The sequence below is a fragment of the Oenanthe melanoleuca genome, chromosome Z (genome assembly GCF_029582105.1).
Source record: "Oenanthe melanoleuca isolate GR-GAL-2019-014 chromosome Z, OMel1.0, whole genome shotgun sequence".
In the NCBI taxonomy this organism is placed as follows: Eukaryota; Metazoa; Chordata; class Aves; order Passeriformes; family Muscicapidae; genus Oenanthe; species Oenanthe melanoleuca.
The window spans coordinates 43,167,737-43,188,411 of NC_079362.1; the positions used below are offsets into that span (position 1 = coordinate 43,167,737).

The 20,675-nt window shown below is 41.4% G+C and overlaps 1 protein-coding gene across 4 annotated transcripts; it reads left to right on the forward strand.

The window, feature by feature from the left end:
• The first annotated feature begins 1,740 nt into the window (after nt 1–1,740).
• On the forward strand, nt 1,741–20,197 carry HACD4 (3-hydroxyacyl-CoA dehydratase 4). 4 transcript variants are annotated; one of them, XM_056513720.1, is made up of 8 exons: nt 1,741–1,840; nt 5,369–5,491; nt 5,769–5,872; nt 6,817–6,914; nt 12,729–12,841; nt 15,268–15,374; nt 16,085–16,216; nt 16,942–20,197. In XM_056513720.1, the coding sequence occupies exons 2-8, from the start codon at nt 5,478–5,480 to the stop codon at nt 17,022–17,024; spliced, it is 651 nt and encodes a 216-aa protein (XP_056369695.1). In that variant the 5' UTR covers nt 1,741–1,840; nt 5,369–5,477; the 3' UTR covers nt 17,025–20,197. The 4 variants fall into 4 exon arrangements, with proteins under 4 accessions (XP_056369695.1, XP_056369693.1, XP_056369696.1 ...); XM_056513718.1 differs by having other exon boundaries at nt 1,752–1,840; nt 6,787–6,914; nt 16,942–20,196; XM_056513721.1 differs by lacking the exon at nt 5,369–5,491 and having other exon boundaries at nt 1,752–1,840.
• Nucleotides 20,198–20,675: the final 478 nt, after the last annotated feature.

Sequence of the window (20,675 nt, forward strand, 5' to 3'; positions counted from 1 at the left end):
TGCAGCACTGTGCAGGGAGCTGTTGATCATGAGATGGAGCCATGCTGGAGAAGTTCTCAGTGAACTGTCTCCCCTGGGAGGGACCCCATGGTGCAGCAGGGGAAGGAATCCTCTCCCTGAGCAGCAGGAGAAGCCATGGATGATGAACTGACCATAATCCCCACTCCCTGTCTCCTTGTGCCAACTGGGTAGGAGATAGAGCTGGCAAGGAGGGAAGGGTGGAGTGTAGGTAGTTTTTTTTTTCCTCTTTATCCTGCTCTGATTTGTTAGTAGTAAGTTCACTTCATATCTCTAAGTTGTGCCTGTTTTGCCCATGATGGTACTTGCTGAGGGAATCTCTCCCAGTCCTTACTCAACCCATGAACCCTTTGTGATATTTTCTCTCCTCTGTCCAGCTGCAGAGGAAAGTGATTAAGCAGCTCATGGGTGGATGGGTGCCTGGCATTGGACCAGCTTCAGCCTCCTCCCACCCCCCTTTACCTTGTCACCTCTATGAGCCAACAAATGTTTTGCACATCACTAAGCTATGTGAGCTTTTCTTGCTTTTAAATATTTCAAAAGAGCTGCTCTTTCTGCTCCCGGATCTTGCTACAGTGATGAGCCCCACTCCTGGCAGCATTGGTCACTCCAGCTGTCCTACCAGAGGCAGGCAGTATGGAGGCTGTCTGCAAAAGCTCAGCTAAGCCGTTCAAAGTGGTATGTTTAATTGCTTAACTCCCTATTTAACACTGATATATTATTTCCTCCTGAAAAAGGAAGGAATTCTTTAGCCTAGAAAATTATGATTGTGGAGCAGCAAAGTCGCAACTGTAATGACCCTTGTGCTCAGGTCTCAGGTGGGAGACAATACCATGGAAAACACCATGTCCCACTCTGCCTGCCAGGAAATCATCCACTAGCCAGGGAGGCATTTTGCACCACTGCAGGACACCACAGACATGCCCTGCCAGTCTGTGGTGAGCTCAGTGCCACTTGCAATCGGGATGAGACCCAGTAAGGGACATTTTATCCTCCAGCATTTTATACCTACACATAGCATCCTATGCTTATTATATCCTCAGAGTGCTCCTCACTTAGAGCATCAAATTTTGAATCTCACTGCAGGATGGGGTGTGATTTCAACATGAGTGCCTGTGGTGAAACTTACTTATTGGCAGAACAGAGTTTATAAACAAGTTAAGGCAGTCTTCATCTGATTTATACTGAGATATCCCAGACACCTCGGGCAGAAGTAAACTAGAATAAACACATATTTTCAGTCTGCAAGTAGTGTTCATATTTCACAGGAGCATGAAAACCCACACATTTCTACATAACAAGTGAAAAATTCTTTACTCTATCTGAAGTAATTTAAAGTCCTCCATTTTTATTTGCTTCCATCCTTCCTTATCATTTGATGGAGCTGATAGCATTGCTGTAGTCCTGATGATTTAGGCATAAAAGAAGCACTACAATTTTGCATTTCTTCCCTCCGTTAATCTTTCAAAACATTGCTCTGGGCTAAGGAATAAAGTTAGTGGGATTTACAGACTAGCTTACTGGTACAACAGTAAGAAACTTAATTTAAATTAGGGCAGTCTAGGCTGGGCTGGGCTGGGCTGGGCTGGGCTGGGCCAGGCTGACTGAGGATCAAGGCAAATGTAGCGGAGATATTTGGGTTTAAAAACGTCTTTCTCGGGAAGTGCAGTGCTGTTCCTGCTTAGTGCTACATAGAGTGACGTCGTGGGGTGGGGTAAGAGGGAAGAGGAGGGGTGATCTTCTAACAAACAGCTGTTGCAGCTGCAGAGCGGAAAAAGGAGAAAGCTCAGGAGCAACAGCAGCAATCCGACCCCTGCAACAGGTAATACTTACTAAGTGCAGGTGACACAGAACGCTCAAATGCAAAAGGGAAAGGGAAAAAAACAGTGGGTGGGATGTGCCTGTGGGAGAAAAGAACAGCAGCTGTACTCAGCAGCCCTCTTCTTCCTGAACCACAGAGCTTGTAGCTTGCCATGGGTGGGAAGGGGAAGACACACAAGTTCAGACCAACATGACTAAATGTGACTTAGAAAATGAAACCATGTCAGCAGAGGGAATTTTGTAGTAGATCTTGTCTGCTGAGGAAAGAATAAAAAAGAAAAAAAAAAAAAAGGAACATTTCTGTCTGCTTTCAGCATGAGGGCTGGTTCCTCATGTGTGGTCAGCCAGCACGGGCCCGGAGGAAGGCAGCGAGCACAGGAGTCCTGAGGGGTAGGGAAGTCTCTGTGCACGCAGCCTGGGTGGGACCCTGCATGTGGGACAAGCCTGAGAGCACTCTGAGCGTGGCCTTCATCCTGACACCCTGCAAGGGACACCCAGATGGGGCAAGGGATGACCTGGTCTGGGGGCCTCTGCTGTGCTGTCACCTTAGCTCATGGGGGAGCAGGGTCCTGCCCACCCCTCAGACACTGAGGGCAGCTCCATGCTTGCCTTGGAGAATAGTTACCACAGAGACACACTGAAGACCTTTGTGATAAAAATAATAAAACGCAACGGTAACACTTGGTGAAATTGCTGCCCAAGGAAATACATCAGGCTTTGCAACTAAAATGATAAAATCTTTGCTGCATGTGCTAGCTCTGACATTTCTTACATTTCATCTAGTTTTCTGGGTTTTGAGCCCACAGAGAAAGCAGATAAGTTTTCTGCTTAGCAGGGTTGATATTACATATGATAAGTGCATCCCTAGCATTTCAGTGTGTATGAATTTGGCATAAAATCAGCCACAGTAAAAAAGGTGAAACTGACAAAGCAGCAGATAGCAAGTGCAGCCTTCTGAATCTATGTCCTGCAAGACCTGAGCCAGCAAGTCTGAGGCAGGCTCAGGGGCTGAACCACTACCTGATGGATAGCCTGTGTTTTGTCTGCAACAGTGCTGCAGAAGCAGGTTCTGGGAGTGAAATGTGGAGTCATCCCTGCTGTGAACCGATGGGAGCAGGGGATTTAAATAAAGACCATCTCTTCTGCCCCTCACATTTCACATAGAAGCAGATGCCTGAAATCTGTGTCTGTTGACACAGAGCTGTTGGGACAGGGAAGTATATTATCTTCAGCCCACTTCTGTTTCTGTAGGTAAAGAGGTCAGCCTTTGGATGAGAAGAACCTTGGTGAAAAGTTACATTTCAGCTTTCTTTTATCACACTGAAATCACCTTCAGTTCACCAGTCTCTTCAGATTTTTTCACTTCTGTGAAAAGCTTTTGTTTGGTCTTAGGTACCTTTTGTGTGGGGATTAACAAAGTAGGCTGAAAAACGTGATGCATTCTCAGATCAGAGCTGTTTCTTCACAGTGGGGAGTTTCAGCAAGGGAGGGAACTGTGCTGCTCCCAGCTCTAGGGCCAGGATCTGTCCTCCATGCAACACTGGCACACTGCCCAGCACCACATCTCTACACTCCTTGGGGAAAACAGGGCCCTCCATTAATGTCAGCAGTCTGTACACATTTCAGCAGTCACTGGTACATTTTTTAAATTACGTGTTCTAACGTGCAACAGCTGCCACACTGCCAAAACACTAATGTGAGGCTGCATTTACAAATGTTATTCCCTGTTTGGTCAAGATTAAGTACCTTAAGAACTGCAAAAACAACAATTTTCTAGCCAGCCAATGCAGGAAGAGTTTGGAAAATACAACCAAATCACTGAAAGACAAGCTCTGAGGATGACAGACAGATGTAGCAAACTAAACTTCAGAAGAGAGAAACCATATGCTCAGCTTGCATCCAGTGTGAAGCCTACACAGCAGTATCAGACCAAAGAGAGTGGTGGAGCTGCTGACTGGAACGCCTCAAGATTTGCATGTCTGTTTCTGTAACTTCCATATATTAATTCTATCCATCCATTAATGAGGCTGTTTCTCAACACAAAACAATATTCTTAATTTTTTGTCTTTTAATAATATTTAGTTTCCCAACTTCTTACCACAAGATGGAACAAAGTGTCAGTCAGTAATAAAACAGATGGAATTTGGGTTAAATATTAATTGATCTCACTGAATTTTAGTTCAATTCAGTTGTATCCTACTTTTCCCAAAAGGAAGGTATACATGGAATAGATTCCTTTATTTGGGTCCTCTTATTGTCACAGTATCAAAGGATAATAATGTCTTTTGGGAAATATTTTATTCCCACAAATCTTTTGTGCTTATAGAAGTGATGATGTGAATAGCCACCATGATACATAACTGGAAGAGAGGACAAGCACTTTTTATGACCTCCCTGGGATTTACTTACAATAAAAATTCAGAAGATCAGTTTATCTAGATCAATTTAAATAACTTTGTATTGTTATTTATGGTCCAGTGTTAGGAATGAAGTATAGGCATTTATCAAATTTAGATATTTCTGAACAGAGACATTTATTCCATTTGTTAATGTATAGATATAAGTGAAATGAAGTTTTTTTTGGCTGAGACTTACCACAAGAACACACAGGATTAAAGCACAACTTGAAAAGAATATTACTTACTGGGGCAGGAAATTAATAGGTCCAACACAGGAGATAAATTCTAATACAAAATTAACAAGCTAATTTCCTAAAAAATAGTCTTACAGCTGGAGGACAGGTTAGCCTCTCTTTTCAGAACAGACCAGAAGAAAATACATTTATGGGTAATTAGGTATATCCACAGTTTATGAAGTTTTGCAAAAAGTCGGATTGTCCATGAAAATTAGGTTAGAATAGCTGCAAAAATTAGTCTCCTCCCATAGAAGATTTTGTTTATTAAATGCAACCTGAATCCAGAAGTTAATGGAGTGTCTTTGTTTAGATACTTCTTCTTCTGGAGGCACAAATTTCATTTTATGCCCACAGATCACCCTAATGATTGGTGGGAACTCTGAAAACTTTTCTGAGCATATCCTAAGTATAGCAACAAAGGGAGCCTTTAATGCATTAGACAGAGTTCTGTTCTGGGACCTGAGAGACACACACAGTTTTCACTGATCTGTTTATATTTCATAGAAACAAGGAATGGTTTGGGCTGGAAGGGACATTAGGAATTGTTATATTCCATTCCACTTCATCGAGTTCCAACACCCATGGGCAGGGACACCTTCCACTAGTCCAGGCTGCTCAGAACACCATCCTTCTTGTGAACACTCCAGGGACAGGGCATCCACAGCTGCTCTGGGGAACCTGTGACAGTCCCTCGCCACCCTCACAGTCCAGACTCTGTCCTTAATAATCTTACCCTGTCCTCTTTCAGTCTAAAGCCATTCTCTCTTGTCCTGACACTACATGCTCATATAAAAAGTCTCCATCTTTTTAAGTTTGCTTCAGGTATTGGAAGGCCACAATTAGGTCACCCCACAGCCTTCTCTTCTCTAGGCTGAACAATCCCATTTCTCTCAGCTTTTCCTCACAGGAGAGCTGCTCCATCCCTCTGATCATCATTGTTGACCCTCCTCTGGACTGTCTCCAACAGGTCCTTGTCTGTCCTGTGCAGGGACCCCAGAGCTGGATGCAGCACTGCAGGTGGGTCTCACAGAGCAGAGCAGAGGGGCAGAATCCCCTCCCTCCCCTGCTGCCCACGCTGCTCTGGATGCAGCCCAGGACACATTTGGCTCTCTGGGCTGCCAGTGCATGGCTGGGTCATGTCTGGGCTTTCCTTCATCAGCACCACCAAGCCCTTCTTGGCAGGGCTGCTCTCAATTTCAGCTCTTTTCCTTTGATTTATAACATCTCCAAAGAGGGTGCAATTTCTTACAAGGTTGTTGTAAGCCATATAGTTTATTATTTTCACTTTCCACAGCTTTACCATGAACACGTACCTGTTTTTGTATGACTTAATGCAATTCTGTGGACATTCTTGGATATTTACAAATATGATCATCAGGTTCATGACATTTGGAAAAGGTAAGACACCTTCTCTATTTTCCTTGAACATTTTAAGCGGCAGTGACAGACACACAGAAATATCAAATTAGAGATAAAGTTAAGATTCTGAACATTTATATGTCCAGTACCAGGGAGTGTAATTCAAGCAGAATGACACTCCATTAAAAAGGCTGAACAAATTACTAGTGCCTGTCTTCTACTCCTGTCACTCTGGGAATGAAGCTCTTGTTTCCCTAATGAACTTTAATATTCAGTGGCACACTAGTAACATTTGGAGATATAAACTAGTAGATATAAACCTAAATGTGACTAGGTCCATTCATTATGGCAAATATTAATCTTACTGAAGCCACCAGGAGAGAATATCTCTGTGATTATTGCACATTACTATCTCCAAAAACATTACAATATATTTATCTTTCTGTTGTCTGTGGTTAAGACACAAAAATAGAAAACTAGTGACTGGAAATTTAAAATTACTTATAATGGTGGATAGGTGGAGGCATATAAAATGCCTACTTTCTGGACTACCTGTTTTTGGCAGTGCAGATAGAGGCATGAACTTAACATCTCCTAGTGTTTAGAAATTCCTCATAGATTTCCTCAACATTTCCTCCTATTTAGAAATACCCTAAAGCAATATCTCTAAAGCAACAAATCCTGCACAGTGTTTGTCCATGCATTAAGTATAGGGAATTTAATTATGTTCTCAGCTTCCTGCCTCTGTGTCATAGCCACACACACAGAGGGGACTGCCTCCTCCACTCCCTGAAGCTTTTCTTGTGCTACCCAGAGTTTGGTACTGCATGAACTTTATTCCTTGTCATCTCCTGTCATCACCTTGTGGTGATAGGGTAAAAGCAAACCCAGTACTTGCTCCAGACTTTTACTGTACAGCCACCCTCTAATCTTCCTCTTACTTTTGCCTGTAGAGTCACTGGCTGACACGTTTCACTCCATAGGATTTGTAATGCGCCTTTGCCAGTTGTTATCCGTACTGGAGATCCTGCACATCCTCATCGGCATTGACAAAAGCCGACTCCTCCCCAGGTTTTTGCAGGTAAGTTTGTTCTCAAGACGCTGTCATGGCTGACACACATCAGGCTGAACTACCCTGAATGTTGCACCTGCACCCTTCCTCAGGTAGCCTGGTTTGCTGGTAATTTGCTAACTGCAGGAATTGCTTCCTCAGAACTGGGCTGTTTGGGAAAGAACTGTCCTGTCAAAATTTTTTTCTTTTTGAGTAAAACTGAGTAGTGAGTACTCCAAGCTTGGTCCTCAGCACAGACACAGAAAATGTCCAGATGAGTGGCCCTCAGCAGAAGTGGGTCAGCGGCCAGTTGCAGTGATCAAATTAAACTCCAGGGAGTTGGCCCTTCTAAGTTTCTCCCTGTGTAACCCCCAGCATCCCTGTAGCACCTCAGGTTATCTTCCCCTCCTTCCAGAGGTGATGCACTCCCTTCTTTTCCCCTGACTTCCAGTAAGTTCTCTGTTTAACCAGGCTGGTCTTTTCCCCTAGTAGTTTGTTACGTGTTCAGCTGAGGCAGAAAACCAGCCAAAATATCACACGCTATAGCAGAAAGTAAGATGATACTCTGACGCTCTCCTTGCCACACTATTTTTTTTTCCCTTTTGGGTGCTAATCTCAGGTTTTGTTATTTTTTCTTAATGCATTGGAAAAAGCAAAATGATTACTCGAATTTTCCTTCAAACCTTTTTAATTCTTAGTATTTGAATAATGGCGAAACTCTTATTTCTCTCAGCAGTCAGAAGACCAAGAGTGGTTAGTTATGTTTTTAGTTTTCTGGATAGCCCATTTTTGTCAAATGACATATTCATGAGTGAAGATGTTCCTCTTTTCAAATCTCCATTATCTAATTGCCTAAATAATTAATTTACTAATTGACTAATACAGATCTCAGTTCTTTACACTGCTTCCTAAGTATGGTAGCAAATTCATCAAAATGCAAATAACCACTTTTCCCTGCCTAAATCCACATGCTTTGATCCTAATCTAGGGGAGAAAGAAGACTCCTATGTAGTATGACCTGTAACAAATCTTACATGTCTTGGAAAGAAGAGCAGCCTGCTCTTAGTCATTAAAGCAAACCTTGTCCTGGCAGAGTTTACACATTCCCCAGCCCTGACATAGCCTGCTTCTTTCCTAGCTAGACTTACACAAGGCAGAGATCAGGGAAGCCTGCACAAACACTGTTCTCTGTTGCCACAAATGACATTAGTACGAAATGGATATTCTGAGCAAGAAAACTGTGACCTTTCCTGGGCAGTGCAGTTTGTGCAGTGCTCTCCTGGGCATGGAGAGGTGGCTCAGGGAACCTTTTGGCACTGTGACTCTCAGGTTTCACCTCACACCAAATATAGTTTTGGATCTTCACTTGATTCTTTCCCCAGCTGCACTCTCAGTGTGAACAGCCCTCTTCCCCTGGTGTTAGCAGCAGACTCATCCTGTCCAAACAAGATGTGTAAGCTCTCTGGTGCAGTCTCTGCTGTCCCATAGGTTGCCTGCTTGTGCTGAGAGTGTAGGTTAAGCAGCTGTGTGCCAACACTACTCCCACATGCCTTGTCACACTTTCTTCAGTGCCTCTTAGGAAGAAAAAAATAGGTATATTTTCTACAATGAACTAGGAAGGAAAGTTAGTTAAGAGATGTTTACCTTGCTGCAGCCTGACTGCTGCACAATCAGGGCCCTGATAAAGGAGCAAGAATTTGATAGTGGCTGCCTGGTTGTGTGTTCCCATCATCTATTCTGACTCTGAGCTTGAAACATACCCCTGTATGGATCCCTCATAACAGGCATTTGCATGCACATCCACAGTGAAGTTCACTTGGGGTGATCAGTAGGATAAGAGAACAGCTGGCTCAGGCTGGAGAAGCACATGGGTGGAGGTATAAATTAACATTGAATAAACAAGCTGTGAAAGGGCCCCATGGTGGCAGGTTATTCTATAGGTATTATAGCAAATAAAGATGCAGATGAATCCTTGAGTGAAAGATTCCTGCCTAGTATGGCATTTGTCGTTAAATAGCATTTAAGAAAAACACTTTGAGATACATGGAACAGCAGAAAAACCAACTGAGAGGAGTATTCTGGAAAAACTCATTGAGGGACAAAGTCTCAGGCCACCAGGACCTGAGAAGAGCAAGGTAGGGCAAGGCCAAGTCACACCATGAAAGAAAGATGAATCCTGTGTGATGGATGCGCTGGGGTAAGGTGAGGCAGGAGATGTCACAAAGCTGGTGCAGAGGGATGTCTCTCAGGCCATTTACACATTAAATAATTGGAGGAGGCAGGAGAACATGCCACATGTTCATTACAGAAGGTAATGAAAAGTGTTAGTCTGGCTAGGGAGTAAAGGCTGACAGGACTTGTACCATGGCAAGGAGAGAGGAAAGTCTAAGAAAGGACTGGTGTTTTTGTGAAACAAAGAGCAGTTCTTTCATCCTGAGCAAATAGATTGGATTTACCAGACCAAAAGCAATGTACTGTGGTTTTGTGATAAAAACATTATTTTTTAACTTTAAATATTTAGTGGCACTGCTCGTCACTTTCTTTTGTTGTTTTTTTCGTTAATATACACTAAATTGAAGAACTACGTAAGCATTTCAGGTACCAAGTATGAAATTGCACAGTCATGGTTATTAAAAAATGGAAGTGAATGTGCTATTTTGTCTTGCCAAATTTGCTCTGTTTCACTTAGTTGATAAAAAAGCTAAGTCTGCCTTGAAGAAATTTGTATCACTTTACAGAACTTGCTGTATCCTATGAGAGATCAGTGTCAGAAAAGGAAAGTAATTCCAGTTTGGTTTTTAAAAAATAAATGAAAACTGAAAACATTATATGCTAGCACATACTTCCTTTTTATGAATGTGAAAACATAGGACTTGTAGTTTCATGGTTGCTTTTTTTCTTTTTTTTTAAAGCAAGAAAGTAGCTGCAGAGAATATCACACCTTCATTCATGCAAGGAGGGATGATCCATACAGGAAATAATCCACAGCTGAGCAGCAGCACATGCATTTTGTCTATGTGTGTATATGTGTCTGTATTTATAAATGTACATAACTCCATGTATATATACAAACAGATATGTGTGTACATATATCAACACAATATCAACATATACTACTCTTCTCCAAGAAGCACCCTGCCTCTTCACTTGCAGAAAATGTCCCCAGCCTTTGCCTAACCCCTGCATTTACCACTGATTTGTGTGGGTTACCTAAAGCTAGGAGTGGTATGAAAGGAAAGAGAATAAAGGCAAGCAGACAGGCAACCTCCTGATTTATGCAGAAAAAAGCCACTGTCCATCCTCATGGGAATATCACAATAGTCCTGAGCAGCCAGCTCTGTGTCCTGCCACACAGATGTGCTCCAGAACTAGGCTACATCCTTCCAGTTTCAGTGTCTGCTGGCTGCTTTGTGCAGCCCACTGCTTGTCAGATGAGAGTGTAGTCTAACAGGAACAAAATACCTCAAGGCGACCAGTTTGTGCCATGTCCAATTTCCTGCTCTTGCAGGTACCTAACATACTTTACAGTCTGATTACTAAGTTCCATTGTGTGTAATTGATAAAGCTGGGTGCCTCCACTGCTCCCCTTCCCCAGTAGGAATCTCTGATGGAGGAAATCTGCTGAGCCCCAGGTAGGTGGTTCTCACTGCCTCAAGTTTCTGTTTGTGTCCTGGGGAGAGAAGAAAATTCACTTCTTCTTCCATTTCCAGATTATAAGGCATGTGTCTCCATACACATTCTGTCTCGCTGGCCAGCACACATCCATTTGAAACTGGAGTTTCAGACTCGAGTTTGAAATGGTAACTACCTTCTTACTGCTTGTCCTTTTTCTCACTGAAAGGGGATTAGACCCCAATCATTTATGCTGTTTTCTAGCACATTTCCACCCAGCCACTTTTTGAAAAGTGAGTGACCAATTGGAAAATCTTCCAGCTCCAACATCTAAGATCATGTCAATCTTTTCACTATCATGATGAAGCCCTTGATCTCTAGGACCTGTGGCAATTTCCTGAAATAGCTCTTGTATTAATACTGCAGAACTCCCTCTCCACATTTCAAGTCTGATTTTAGGGTCAGTAACAAAATGCCCATGGTACTAATGATGCATGCTTTACCACTAACATCTAACAATTTAAACTCAAATTCTGTTTTATCTGTTCTCTCTGGCACACAGACCCAGCCAGTGTTCACATGGCTTTTACCTTTGTTTTGATTTTCTTCTTCTGATGGTTTCCCTGCCCTGTTTCTTGAATCTCTGTTCTATCTGGTTTCAGATCTGCATCTATACTTCCAATTCCCCCATGTTTTTGCCATGTTCCTCAGCATCAGTGTACAAACACAGGACATATTAGCTCTCATTTTCTGTTTCCTGACCCATCTACACAGAAGTCTGCCAACATCTGACCTTTTAAAAAATCAGTTCCTCAGTTAGGGACCTATGGGATCAGCAGCACAGGATGACAGTCATAGGAGGGTGAGAAGCAGGAAAACTGTTTTTAGCTGTTGTGGCCCCTCAGTGCTTTCCAAGATGAGGAACCAGATCCCTGGGGGATAGATATGCTCTCTTTCTGTATGAAAAATTGCTCTGACGTAATTTTGCTGAATAGTGAAGGCTGCTTTATCTGACAGACATGTCTGCGAAAAAAGAGAGTTTGTGGCCAGAATGGTCTATGCAGGAACCCGTAAATATTATACAGCAAAACTACCACACAAATTTGCTGAGAGGCAAAATTCCTACTTCGTTTAAGGTAGGAGGCTGGGAAAACCAGTGAAGAATAACAGCTGTTATAAAAACAACCCTGGTAATCCACTTTCATTTTGTAACTGACCTGGCATCTCAACTTGTGAAATCATTACAACTAACATACCTTATGGAAGACATGGCTTTGGGTAGAAAAACCCAACCTAATGAAGCTGTATCAATTAATACCGACTGCCTACAGGCATGTTTTCTACTTCAGCACCTTCAAATAGAGTGTAAATGGGAGTGAATTGTTGCTATTCTGGGACAGCTTGACAACTCTTGCCAGTACTGATACATTTACTTTACAGGACAGGGCATGGATACTGTTAGAAAAGTTGTCAGGAAAGCTGCAAAAAGACACACTTGTTTTTAGTTTCTTGAGTTTTAATATTACCAAAATATTTATTTTAAACTGCCTGTTTAATCCACTTTATCTTTCCATTTGTAGGTTGGATAAAGTTCAACCACTAGAAAAATGTTAGGACATAAATACTATGGCAATCATTCACATAAGTGACAAGCTTAAGCCCACTTCCCGTAACCAAGAATAAGATGGAAAGAAAGATAAGGAATTCTACTTTTCCTCCTTCTTTCTGCAAATCTTACATGAAAGAGATTCCTTGGGATAGAGATTTCCACGACATGAAAAACAGTTCTGGGAGTGCAAGATTAGTACTTTTTGGCAGATGACCCCCCCACCAAGAAGGGCTCTCTGTATCCTAGTGCCTCCCACACAGCCTACAAGCAAGGCAGCTTATCCTACCAGCCCTCCAGGCAGTCACATGCAGCAGGAGCAGTCCTTGCTTCCATAGCCTCCCTGGGCTCATTCACAGGTTTCCTTGGCTGTAAACCCAAGTCATCCTGGCTGGCAAGCCAGCTTCCACACGGACTGTAACTGGCCCTTGATGCTACAGCCAGCAGTGTCCACTTCTTTTTGCAGAAGGACCTTAAGCAAAAGCAGGCCATGAAACAGAATATTCATTGCTGATTTTGTGTAAATAAAACTGGATCCATTTGTGGCCTCCTATATTGCTTAAATGATGCAGAAATAACAGTTACATAAGGTGCTACCTGAATTAAAAGTTTTCTTTTCTTTTTAGATCACAGAGAGAATAATTGTTTTATTTGTCGTGATCAACAGCCAGGAAGAAGTTCAAGGGAAATATGTCGTCTGTGTTTTATTCTTCCTTTGGAATTTATTAGATGTGGTCAGGTAAGGAGTCAACATCAAAACCATGAGGGGAAAATGGGTTATTCTTACCAGCAGAACTCCATCCCCATTGTGCAGCAGGCTCATTTAATTGTTTCAAAATTGGCAAAGCATATTATCCATTTTTAAATAAAAGATTGAACTTTTAAAGTTACCTTATGATTTTTACAAAAATCCACATGGTTAAGAGGCAGAATAATTTACAGATGTAAGACAGAGTAATGCATTAGCGGACTGCATTAACATTTGTAGTTCAAAGGCCTTGATGTTTTTAACAAACATTCAGAAGCTAATCACAACTACCTTCCAGAGAACAGCAATTCCTGAAACCATCCTGGTTACCATTACCATCCTGTTGCTTTATTATTTTACTTTTTTATCCACTTTGATCCAAGATTGACAGCACAGTAAGGCAGAACCAGTAGAACTTTTTGCAAAGGCAGAAAGACTATTCTGGGTTAATTGCACTGTGCTTTCCAAAAAGCCAAGAGATCCTGCTGCAGGAGACTGAGAGTTTTGGTGTAGTAGGGCATATATCACACCACAAGAACAACAAATATTTCTCATATGTAATATAAGCCTCTATGCACCTCAGTTTTTAGACTTAGGGCAGGTATATACAGAATTAAGAAACATTTTAAGAAGACACAGCTCTCACAGCAACCTATGTATTGCAGCAAAACCTTTTTCTGCTAAAATAGCTTTCTGCTAATTTAAATATATTTCTTAGGGGACTGACTGAAGATGGTTTCAGGCAGCAAAGAAAACAAGTTGTAAAAGAGATCTGAAACAGAAAAGTGTCAGAGAGAATTGATAAAGATTTTAAGTCAGCTTAAGAGTATTCTGAAATACATTTTAATAGGCTGGTACTTGTATTAATTATTTTTATTATAGTTCCATCCCATTTCTTTTTAAAGTTCATAAAACTAAAACAGTAGAACCTAATCTGAAATGAAAGAGTTCAGTGAAGCTGTAGAAATGCCAAAAGTATAAACAATATTGGTTGTGAATTCCTGTCAGTGCATAATAGTACCATTGATGCATCATTATCTTCTACACTTGCTAAAGAACAGTTAAGCATCACAGCAGTAATAACAATTGTTTAACAGGAAAGCTACTGTAGTCTACAGCAGAAAATGACCAATTCAAATAAACCATAGTACAACTCATACAAATTTAGAAATCTTACCTGATTTATTTTACAGCATTTGTGCCATGTCCTAGTACCTCAAAGAAGTATTCATGTCTGAAAGTACATAAGGATCTCTCCTATCCCTTAACCAGCTACTCTTGAAGTATTGCAAGGTTTTCCACGTAAACTTTCAGGGACATTTCTCTGAATATTTATTACACATCATGGCTAGTGATATACTGGAGCATGTTTTGATCTTTCCTGCTTATATTGTAACAGCCCATGGGATTGTACAGAGAGGCAATAGCTGTTTCCTTTTTGTATTGGGTTGAGATTCAGTCTTAAAAGCAATAATAATAAAAAAATGGAGACAATTCTGAGGTTGCAGAGGGCAATCTTGACAGTCAGTCATCCATTTTCAGCCTACCACACTCTTCTATAGTCCAGGTATGATGCAAAATTAATCAAATTAATCAGTAAGAAGGGAATATAGGAAGAGTGTTTAACACTAGTTTTGTCTGTAAGAAAGTCTTGGGTAATACATTTACACATCTCTAGCAAGCCCACAGAGCAAAAAGTCTTTCAGCTAACCAAAAATGCAATCAGACCTGTTTCTCCAGTGTTTGGAGAGCTGCTGTACCACTTTAAGATCAACCAAGATCAGATCACCTTTGGAGACTGAAGTACTAAGCATTTTGGTCTCTCAATGAGCAACAGTAACAGCCACAGTAAAAATAAAATGCTGCAATACATTGGTGAGCAAGTGATTTTTTTGGACTGACTACCCCTGCTGAGGTCCATACAGGAAACAATCCACAGCTGAGCAGCAGCACACACATGAGGTCCAGGAGAGGGGCAGATGTTATGTACCTGCAATTGCCTTTTTGTTTAACCTTCTCCAGCAGTGATTCAGCTGGCTCAGCAGTCATAAATTAGGACTGTGTCAGTCCCAAGCAACAGTGATATTCTGCCTGGCCCTCTCAGTTGTGACACCCTCATCTGAAATCCATTTTCTGATGGACCAGTATGAAATCATGCTGGTTTCTGATAGAGCTTTCTGTCTAGAGGGCTTTATTGCTGTCTACCTGCTCCAGGGTAGCACCACAGATAACTCTTCTGAAAAAATGAACCATCTACTTTCAGACACTGGAGTCTGAATGAAAACTGTTGCTGGCTCTGAAATTTACTCAGACAGCTCCAAGCTCTTCTACAATTCCTATGAATTTTCCAATAGTATATTTTTATTCTAAAGACATCATAATTTCCTCAGAGCTCGTCTGCTTTCCTCGTATTGCAGGTACACTTACAACATGTTGGCAAGGATGGGCATATACTACCTACCACTAACATGGCTCAACTTCTCACTGTGCATCCCACTTTATCCCCTTTCAGTTCTGGCTAAAGGTAAGGAGGTGGGAAGGGTACCAACCACTTGCTTCTTTAATATTCTTCAGTAAAATGTGATCACTTCAATTCCCGTTAGTGTTCAACATAGTTCCTTGTGTGTTGCCAAAGCCATCATAAATGTTCATGCACCTTCATATTAACCTGTATGTCACCTCTGTCTCTCTTTTCTGTTATTTTTTCTGTAATAGGAACTATCTGGGGTTTGGGGCTTGTGTGTCTGGTAGGTTTTGGGGTTTTTTGTCTGCTTGGTTAAATTTTTAAAAATATGGGAAAATGTTATTTTTGTCTAAGTAAAAGTAGAAAGATACCCTCATAAAAGACAAAAGTATTCCTCTCTTCCAGACTGAGTATACTAGACAGCAAGTTCCAGAGCTTCTCTGCTGCTGAGGCTGACATTAGTGGCTCACGCCATACTTAGCAGGTTATCATACTTACACCAAGAACTCTGCCCACTGAGAACACACTGAAAGTACTTATTTCTGACAGAACTCATTAGTGAATAGGATATATTTATTAATTCTAGTATATAGAGCAATTAGCATCCCAAACTTACAAAACTGAACTCAAGCAGAAAACATGCATATGTATATGAATGCATATATATGTATGTATAGATATATAAAATATAAAAGGTAACTGACTTGTTCATTAAGCTTTTTGATGATCTTCTTCTTCCTTTACACTAAGGATCTACCATGTTTTTACAGGATTTGCAATTTGTGTATCACTGCCTTATTTTGAATCCTTTGGCACATACTCCATCAAGCTACCATTTCCATTCACCTTCTCAATCTACTTCCCCTATGTTCTGAAAATGTACCTGCTAGTGCTCTTTGCAGGTAAGTATCTCATATTCCAGAAAGCTGGGTCTCAAAACAACTGGGATGCCTATAGCAATAAAAAAATCAAATCTGTACCAGGCCTTTCACAAACTCTAACTCTCTCTGCTACATCTCCTGCAGACCACTGCAGAAAAGTGCATCACTACCTGTTTTAATTTCCAGTATCTTTCAAATACAAATAGTTCAATTTGAAAGAAACATCATGTTTAGGGTACATAAAAAGATAAACCTATAAAAGTTGTTTCAGTAATGTTAGCCTTAAAGCTATTAAGTGAAACTTGCTTTTCTGTCTGCTTTAAAAAAAAAAAAATCCCATTTGATCATACTCTGGCTCTGTGTAACTCTTTCTCACTCACAACTCTTAGCTGGTATGAGAAGTTATATCTAAATTAGGACTTTTACAGTGTGATTATTTAACGGGATGAAAAAAACAAGACCACTCCAAAACCTGCATGTAAACAGATCCCTTCTCCTTCTCATCAAAATACTTCAGAAAAATTTCAACTTAATTTAGCTGCATCACACAGAGATCTTTGTTTGGTCATAGGTTTTAAAGTGAATTTGAAGGATCTCATCTTTATGATGTAGTGTTCTGTTCCTAAGTACATGGAAGGAACTGTGCAAGGTTGCCAGATGAAGGCACTTACAGTTCCTTCTAAATTAATTGAAGACAGTTTGAATTCTACTCCTTTGTTTTTACATTGTTTTGTGTTTTGATTCAGGTATGTGCTTTATCATCCGGAACCTCTTCTCTGAGAGAACAGCACACCTAGGGACAGGCAACATCAAAAATAAAAGAAGCTAAATTGGTATTTTGTTTGGAGGGACAGAATATCTTACTAGGGGATTGCTGCACATCATAGCTAAAAACAAACTGGAAGAAGATTTCTCAATGCAAAACTCCTCTGTATGAATGTTATCTGGCTGTGTAGAATTTTCAGAAAAGGCAGATCTTTTCTGAGTGCACCTCAGAAAAGGAGCAACTTTTGAAAACTTTGAATGTTTTGACTTCAAGTGCCCAGGGTTTTTAAAATTACTTTTTTCTAACATATGTTATAGAATTCTGAAAAAATTGAAGAGTGCCGTAACTCACAGCCACACTCTTATTTGACTGTTAATTCTTAGCCCATTAGCTACAGATATTTTGTAATTACAATATCATTTACTCTGTAAGATTACTTTATACTAGGTCAACATGTACGTACCTCACATATAAATGCTAAATTGGCTGGAACTGGTATCTCTCAACCCTTTGCAACCTAGAGACTAACATGCAGATTAACCCAGGTATTCACTAAGGATCCTTCACATTCAGGCCCCATCCTTCAGTTATCTAACGAAGGTTCCAGAAAATGCAGAAAGGCAAGTGCTAAGGTACTAATCTACTATATATTCAAGGGAATGTTTAAGGGTCAGAAATAAACACTTATCATGTGTTTAGCATGTCAGTCTCTTCCCCCACAATGATTTTCTTCCATACTGAACAGTAGACAGATACATGCAAAAGAAGTGTGATGCAGTCAGGCCAAATAATATGTTGTTCCTAAAAGGGAACTGAATTACTTTCAAAAGCCATGTGCAAAATTCTAGGCATTTTACTCAATTGTATTGCTCCTCATACTTCTCTAGGATAATCTGTGAGAATGCAGCTAGATCATAGGCTTTTCAAAGATTGGGAATGAGGAATATACACAGCAACCCAGTGGATTATACAGGCAAAAATAGCCAAATAATTCCTTAGAGGCTGGCAGGAGCTTTTCTGATGTTTCAACTGTATTGATTATCATCTACATTTCAATTGAAGCATGTGGGTGAGAAAGTAAGATTGCTTGGTTTTTTTTTTTAGCTGAATGAAAACTGTGGGAAGGGAGCCTAGATAACAGGAGTAGAAGCGAAGGTAATATTTAAAGGGAAACTAAACACTGTTACAATATGAAGAGGCTTTTGCCTGTGTGACTTTTCAAACCATGCAGCCTAAGAGGTTACATAAGGAAACAGTGAAACTACAGTAATGTGTTATGAAAGGTCACCTACTATAACTTTTATTTAATACATGTGGCAGACAAGGTGTGCAGACTATTTTGACCACTGAGTACTTACAGACCATAAGCAACAAGATCACACATAGAATACTATAGTCTCAACCCTGGATTAGTTTTTTTCAAACCATTGCAAATTTGGAACTGAGTAGAGAAACACGAGTGCTTGCACTTTGGGTTTCTGTCGGACTGAAACTAATTCAACTGTGAACAGTGTGAAGAATCATATAAAGCCGCTGAATAAGATGACAGTTTTGAGGACAGCCAGAGTAGTCCACATGAAACCACTATATAACTTGCAAAAGTTGAAACATGAACATATTTTCCTTGGAAATTCAATCCAACATGCCAGAAACAGCTGGTTCCAGCCAGTTGCAAAATTGAGCTGCTGAAGGACACTGCTGAGCCAGACAGCAAAGATGATGGCATGGCATCTCTCTGAAAACTTAAGAAAAGGTAAGAAATGTTATGCAACAGCTGCAAGAAAGAAGAGTAAGAAAAATGTAAGAGAAACATCTCTGTAGACACCAAGGTCAATGGAGAAGGAGAGGAAGAGCTACTCTAGGTACTGCAGCAGATTCCCCTGCATGCCATGAAGACCATGGTGGACTAGGTTATCCTGCGACCCATGGAGAAACACACCTGACAAGATATCCACATGACAGCCAGGGGAGGACCCCAGGCTGGAGCAGGTGGCTGTGCCCTGAGGGAAGCTGCAGCCCATGGAGAGCCCACACAAGCAAAGCAGGAATGTGGTCCATTAGGAGCCAACTGAGACATCTGTTTCTTAATGGACCTTTCCCATGGAAAGGACCTATGCTAGAGCAGTGCTTGAAGAGCTGCAGCTTGTGAGAAGAAATCATGAAGGACTGTATCCCATGGGAGGGACCCCATGCTGAGCAGAGCAACAGTGTGAAGACAAACAAGCAGCAGAGATTAAGGTTTATTACCTAAGTGCAACCCCCACACCCACCTTGTACTGCTTGGGGAGGTAGGAGGTAGAAAACGCAGGAATGAAGGAGTAAAGTGAGCCTAGAAAGAAGGGAGGCATAGGAGAAGGGAATTTTAGTTTTGCCTTTTTTCTTTCCATCCTACTTTATTTTCAATTGGCAATAAATTTTTCTTCCACAAGTTTAAATCTGTTTTTGTGACAGTGAATAGCAAATGATCACTCTGCCTTTATCTTGACCCATGAACTTTCTCATCCTATTTTCTCCCTGTCCTGTTGGAGGAGGAGGGAGAATGAATGTCCTGTTGAAGAGATAGGGCTGAACAGACATCTGGAAGCTATCTGAGGTCAAACCTATCACAGATTAAGCCATGTTTATTGTTTTATGTTAAAAAAAATGTTGTGTCTTGAGTCTTACAGCTGGGCAAAAGGCTGGAATAGGAAAAGGATTCTTTGAAATCCACTACTGACAGGACCCCCAAACATAAACTGCATGAAAAAAGCATGAAGATCATGACAGAAGACTTCCCCATCTCCCTCTGGCACAAAGGTAACTTGGGGCAGGCATTTGGGAGACTGCTGTCAGCCTTCCATGTGTGGCCACAAAAGGCCACTGTAGCTTCAGCACCAATGCCTCACCTAAGTTCCTGGAAAAGCTCAGAACTGGCTGGGCAAAAAGATGTTTATGACAGTGGCTTTCATGACAATGAGTTGTACTTCAATGATTATAGCCTGACGAGGATGGGATACACCTGTCTAAAAAGGGCAAGAGAAGCTCTGTCAGCAGACAGAGCCAATTTGGTGAGGTGGCTTTAAACTGAATCACTTGGCTGGGGTCCAGAGTGGCAATGCTCATGCCCCTGCTTCCTCCTGGGAAGCGGGCCATGCCAACCAGAGCAAGCTTGGCTGCCTCATGATGAGAGTCCCAGGGCTAACCCCATCAGGGGTGTGCATGGCTATGGGAATCCTCTTACACCCCTCCTAGGGAACCTGGATGCTCAACTGCCTCCCTGAAGTGCCCGTCCACAAGTGCTCAGGGCACAGGGAATAAACAAGAACTGGAAATCTATGTGTTCACAGAGCGACTGCAATTTCAGAGACATGGTGGGAGAGCTCACCACTGGAATGTTGTCAGATTCCTGTGCACTTTTTAGAAAGGACGGGTCATTGAGGTGAGGTGCGGTAAATTTGGTCTTTACATGAGAGAGCATCAAGCTCTGCCCAGGGACAGACAAGGAGTTGAGAGCTCATGGATAAAAATTAAGGGACAGACGAAAATGGGTGACACTATTGTGGGTCAAGGAAGTTGATGAGGCTTTCTATGGGCAGCTGGAAGTACCTGGAGATCACAGGCCCTGGTCCTCCTCTGAGAATTCAACAGCCCTGATATTTGTTGGAGGCACACCATGCCTCAGCACACAGTCCAGGAAGTTCCTGCAGATACTGGAAGACAATTTGTTAATGCAAG

Excerpts from the sequence above, each read along its gene's own strand:
- HACD4 (XM_056513718.1), top strand. Across the intron at positions 5,873-6,786 it reads GTTCATGACATTTGGAAAAG|AGTCACTGGCTGACACGTTT; the intron begins GTAAGACACCTT and ends TTTTGCCTGTAG. Across the intron at positions 15,375-16,084 it reads CCTTTCAGTTCTGGCTAAAG|GATTTGCAATTTGTGTATCA; the intron begins GTAAGGAGGTGG and ends ATGTTTTTACAG.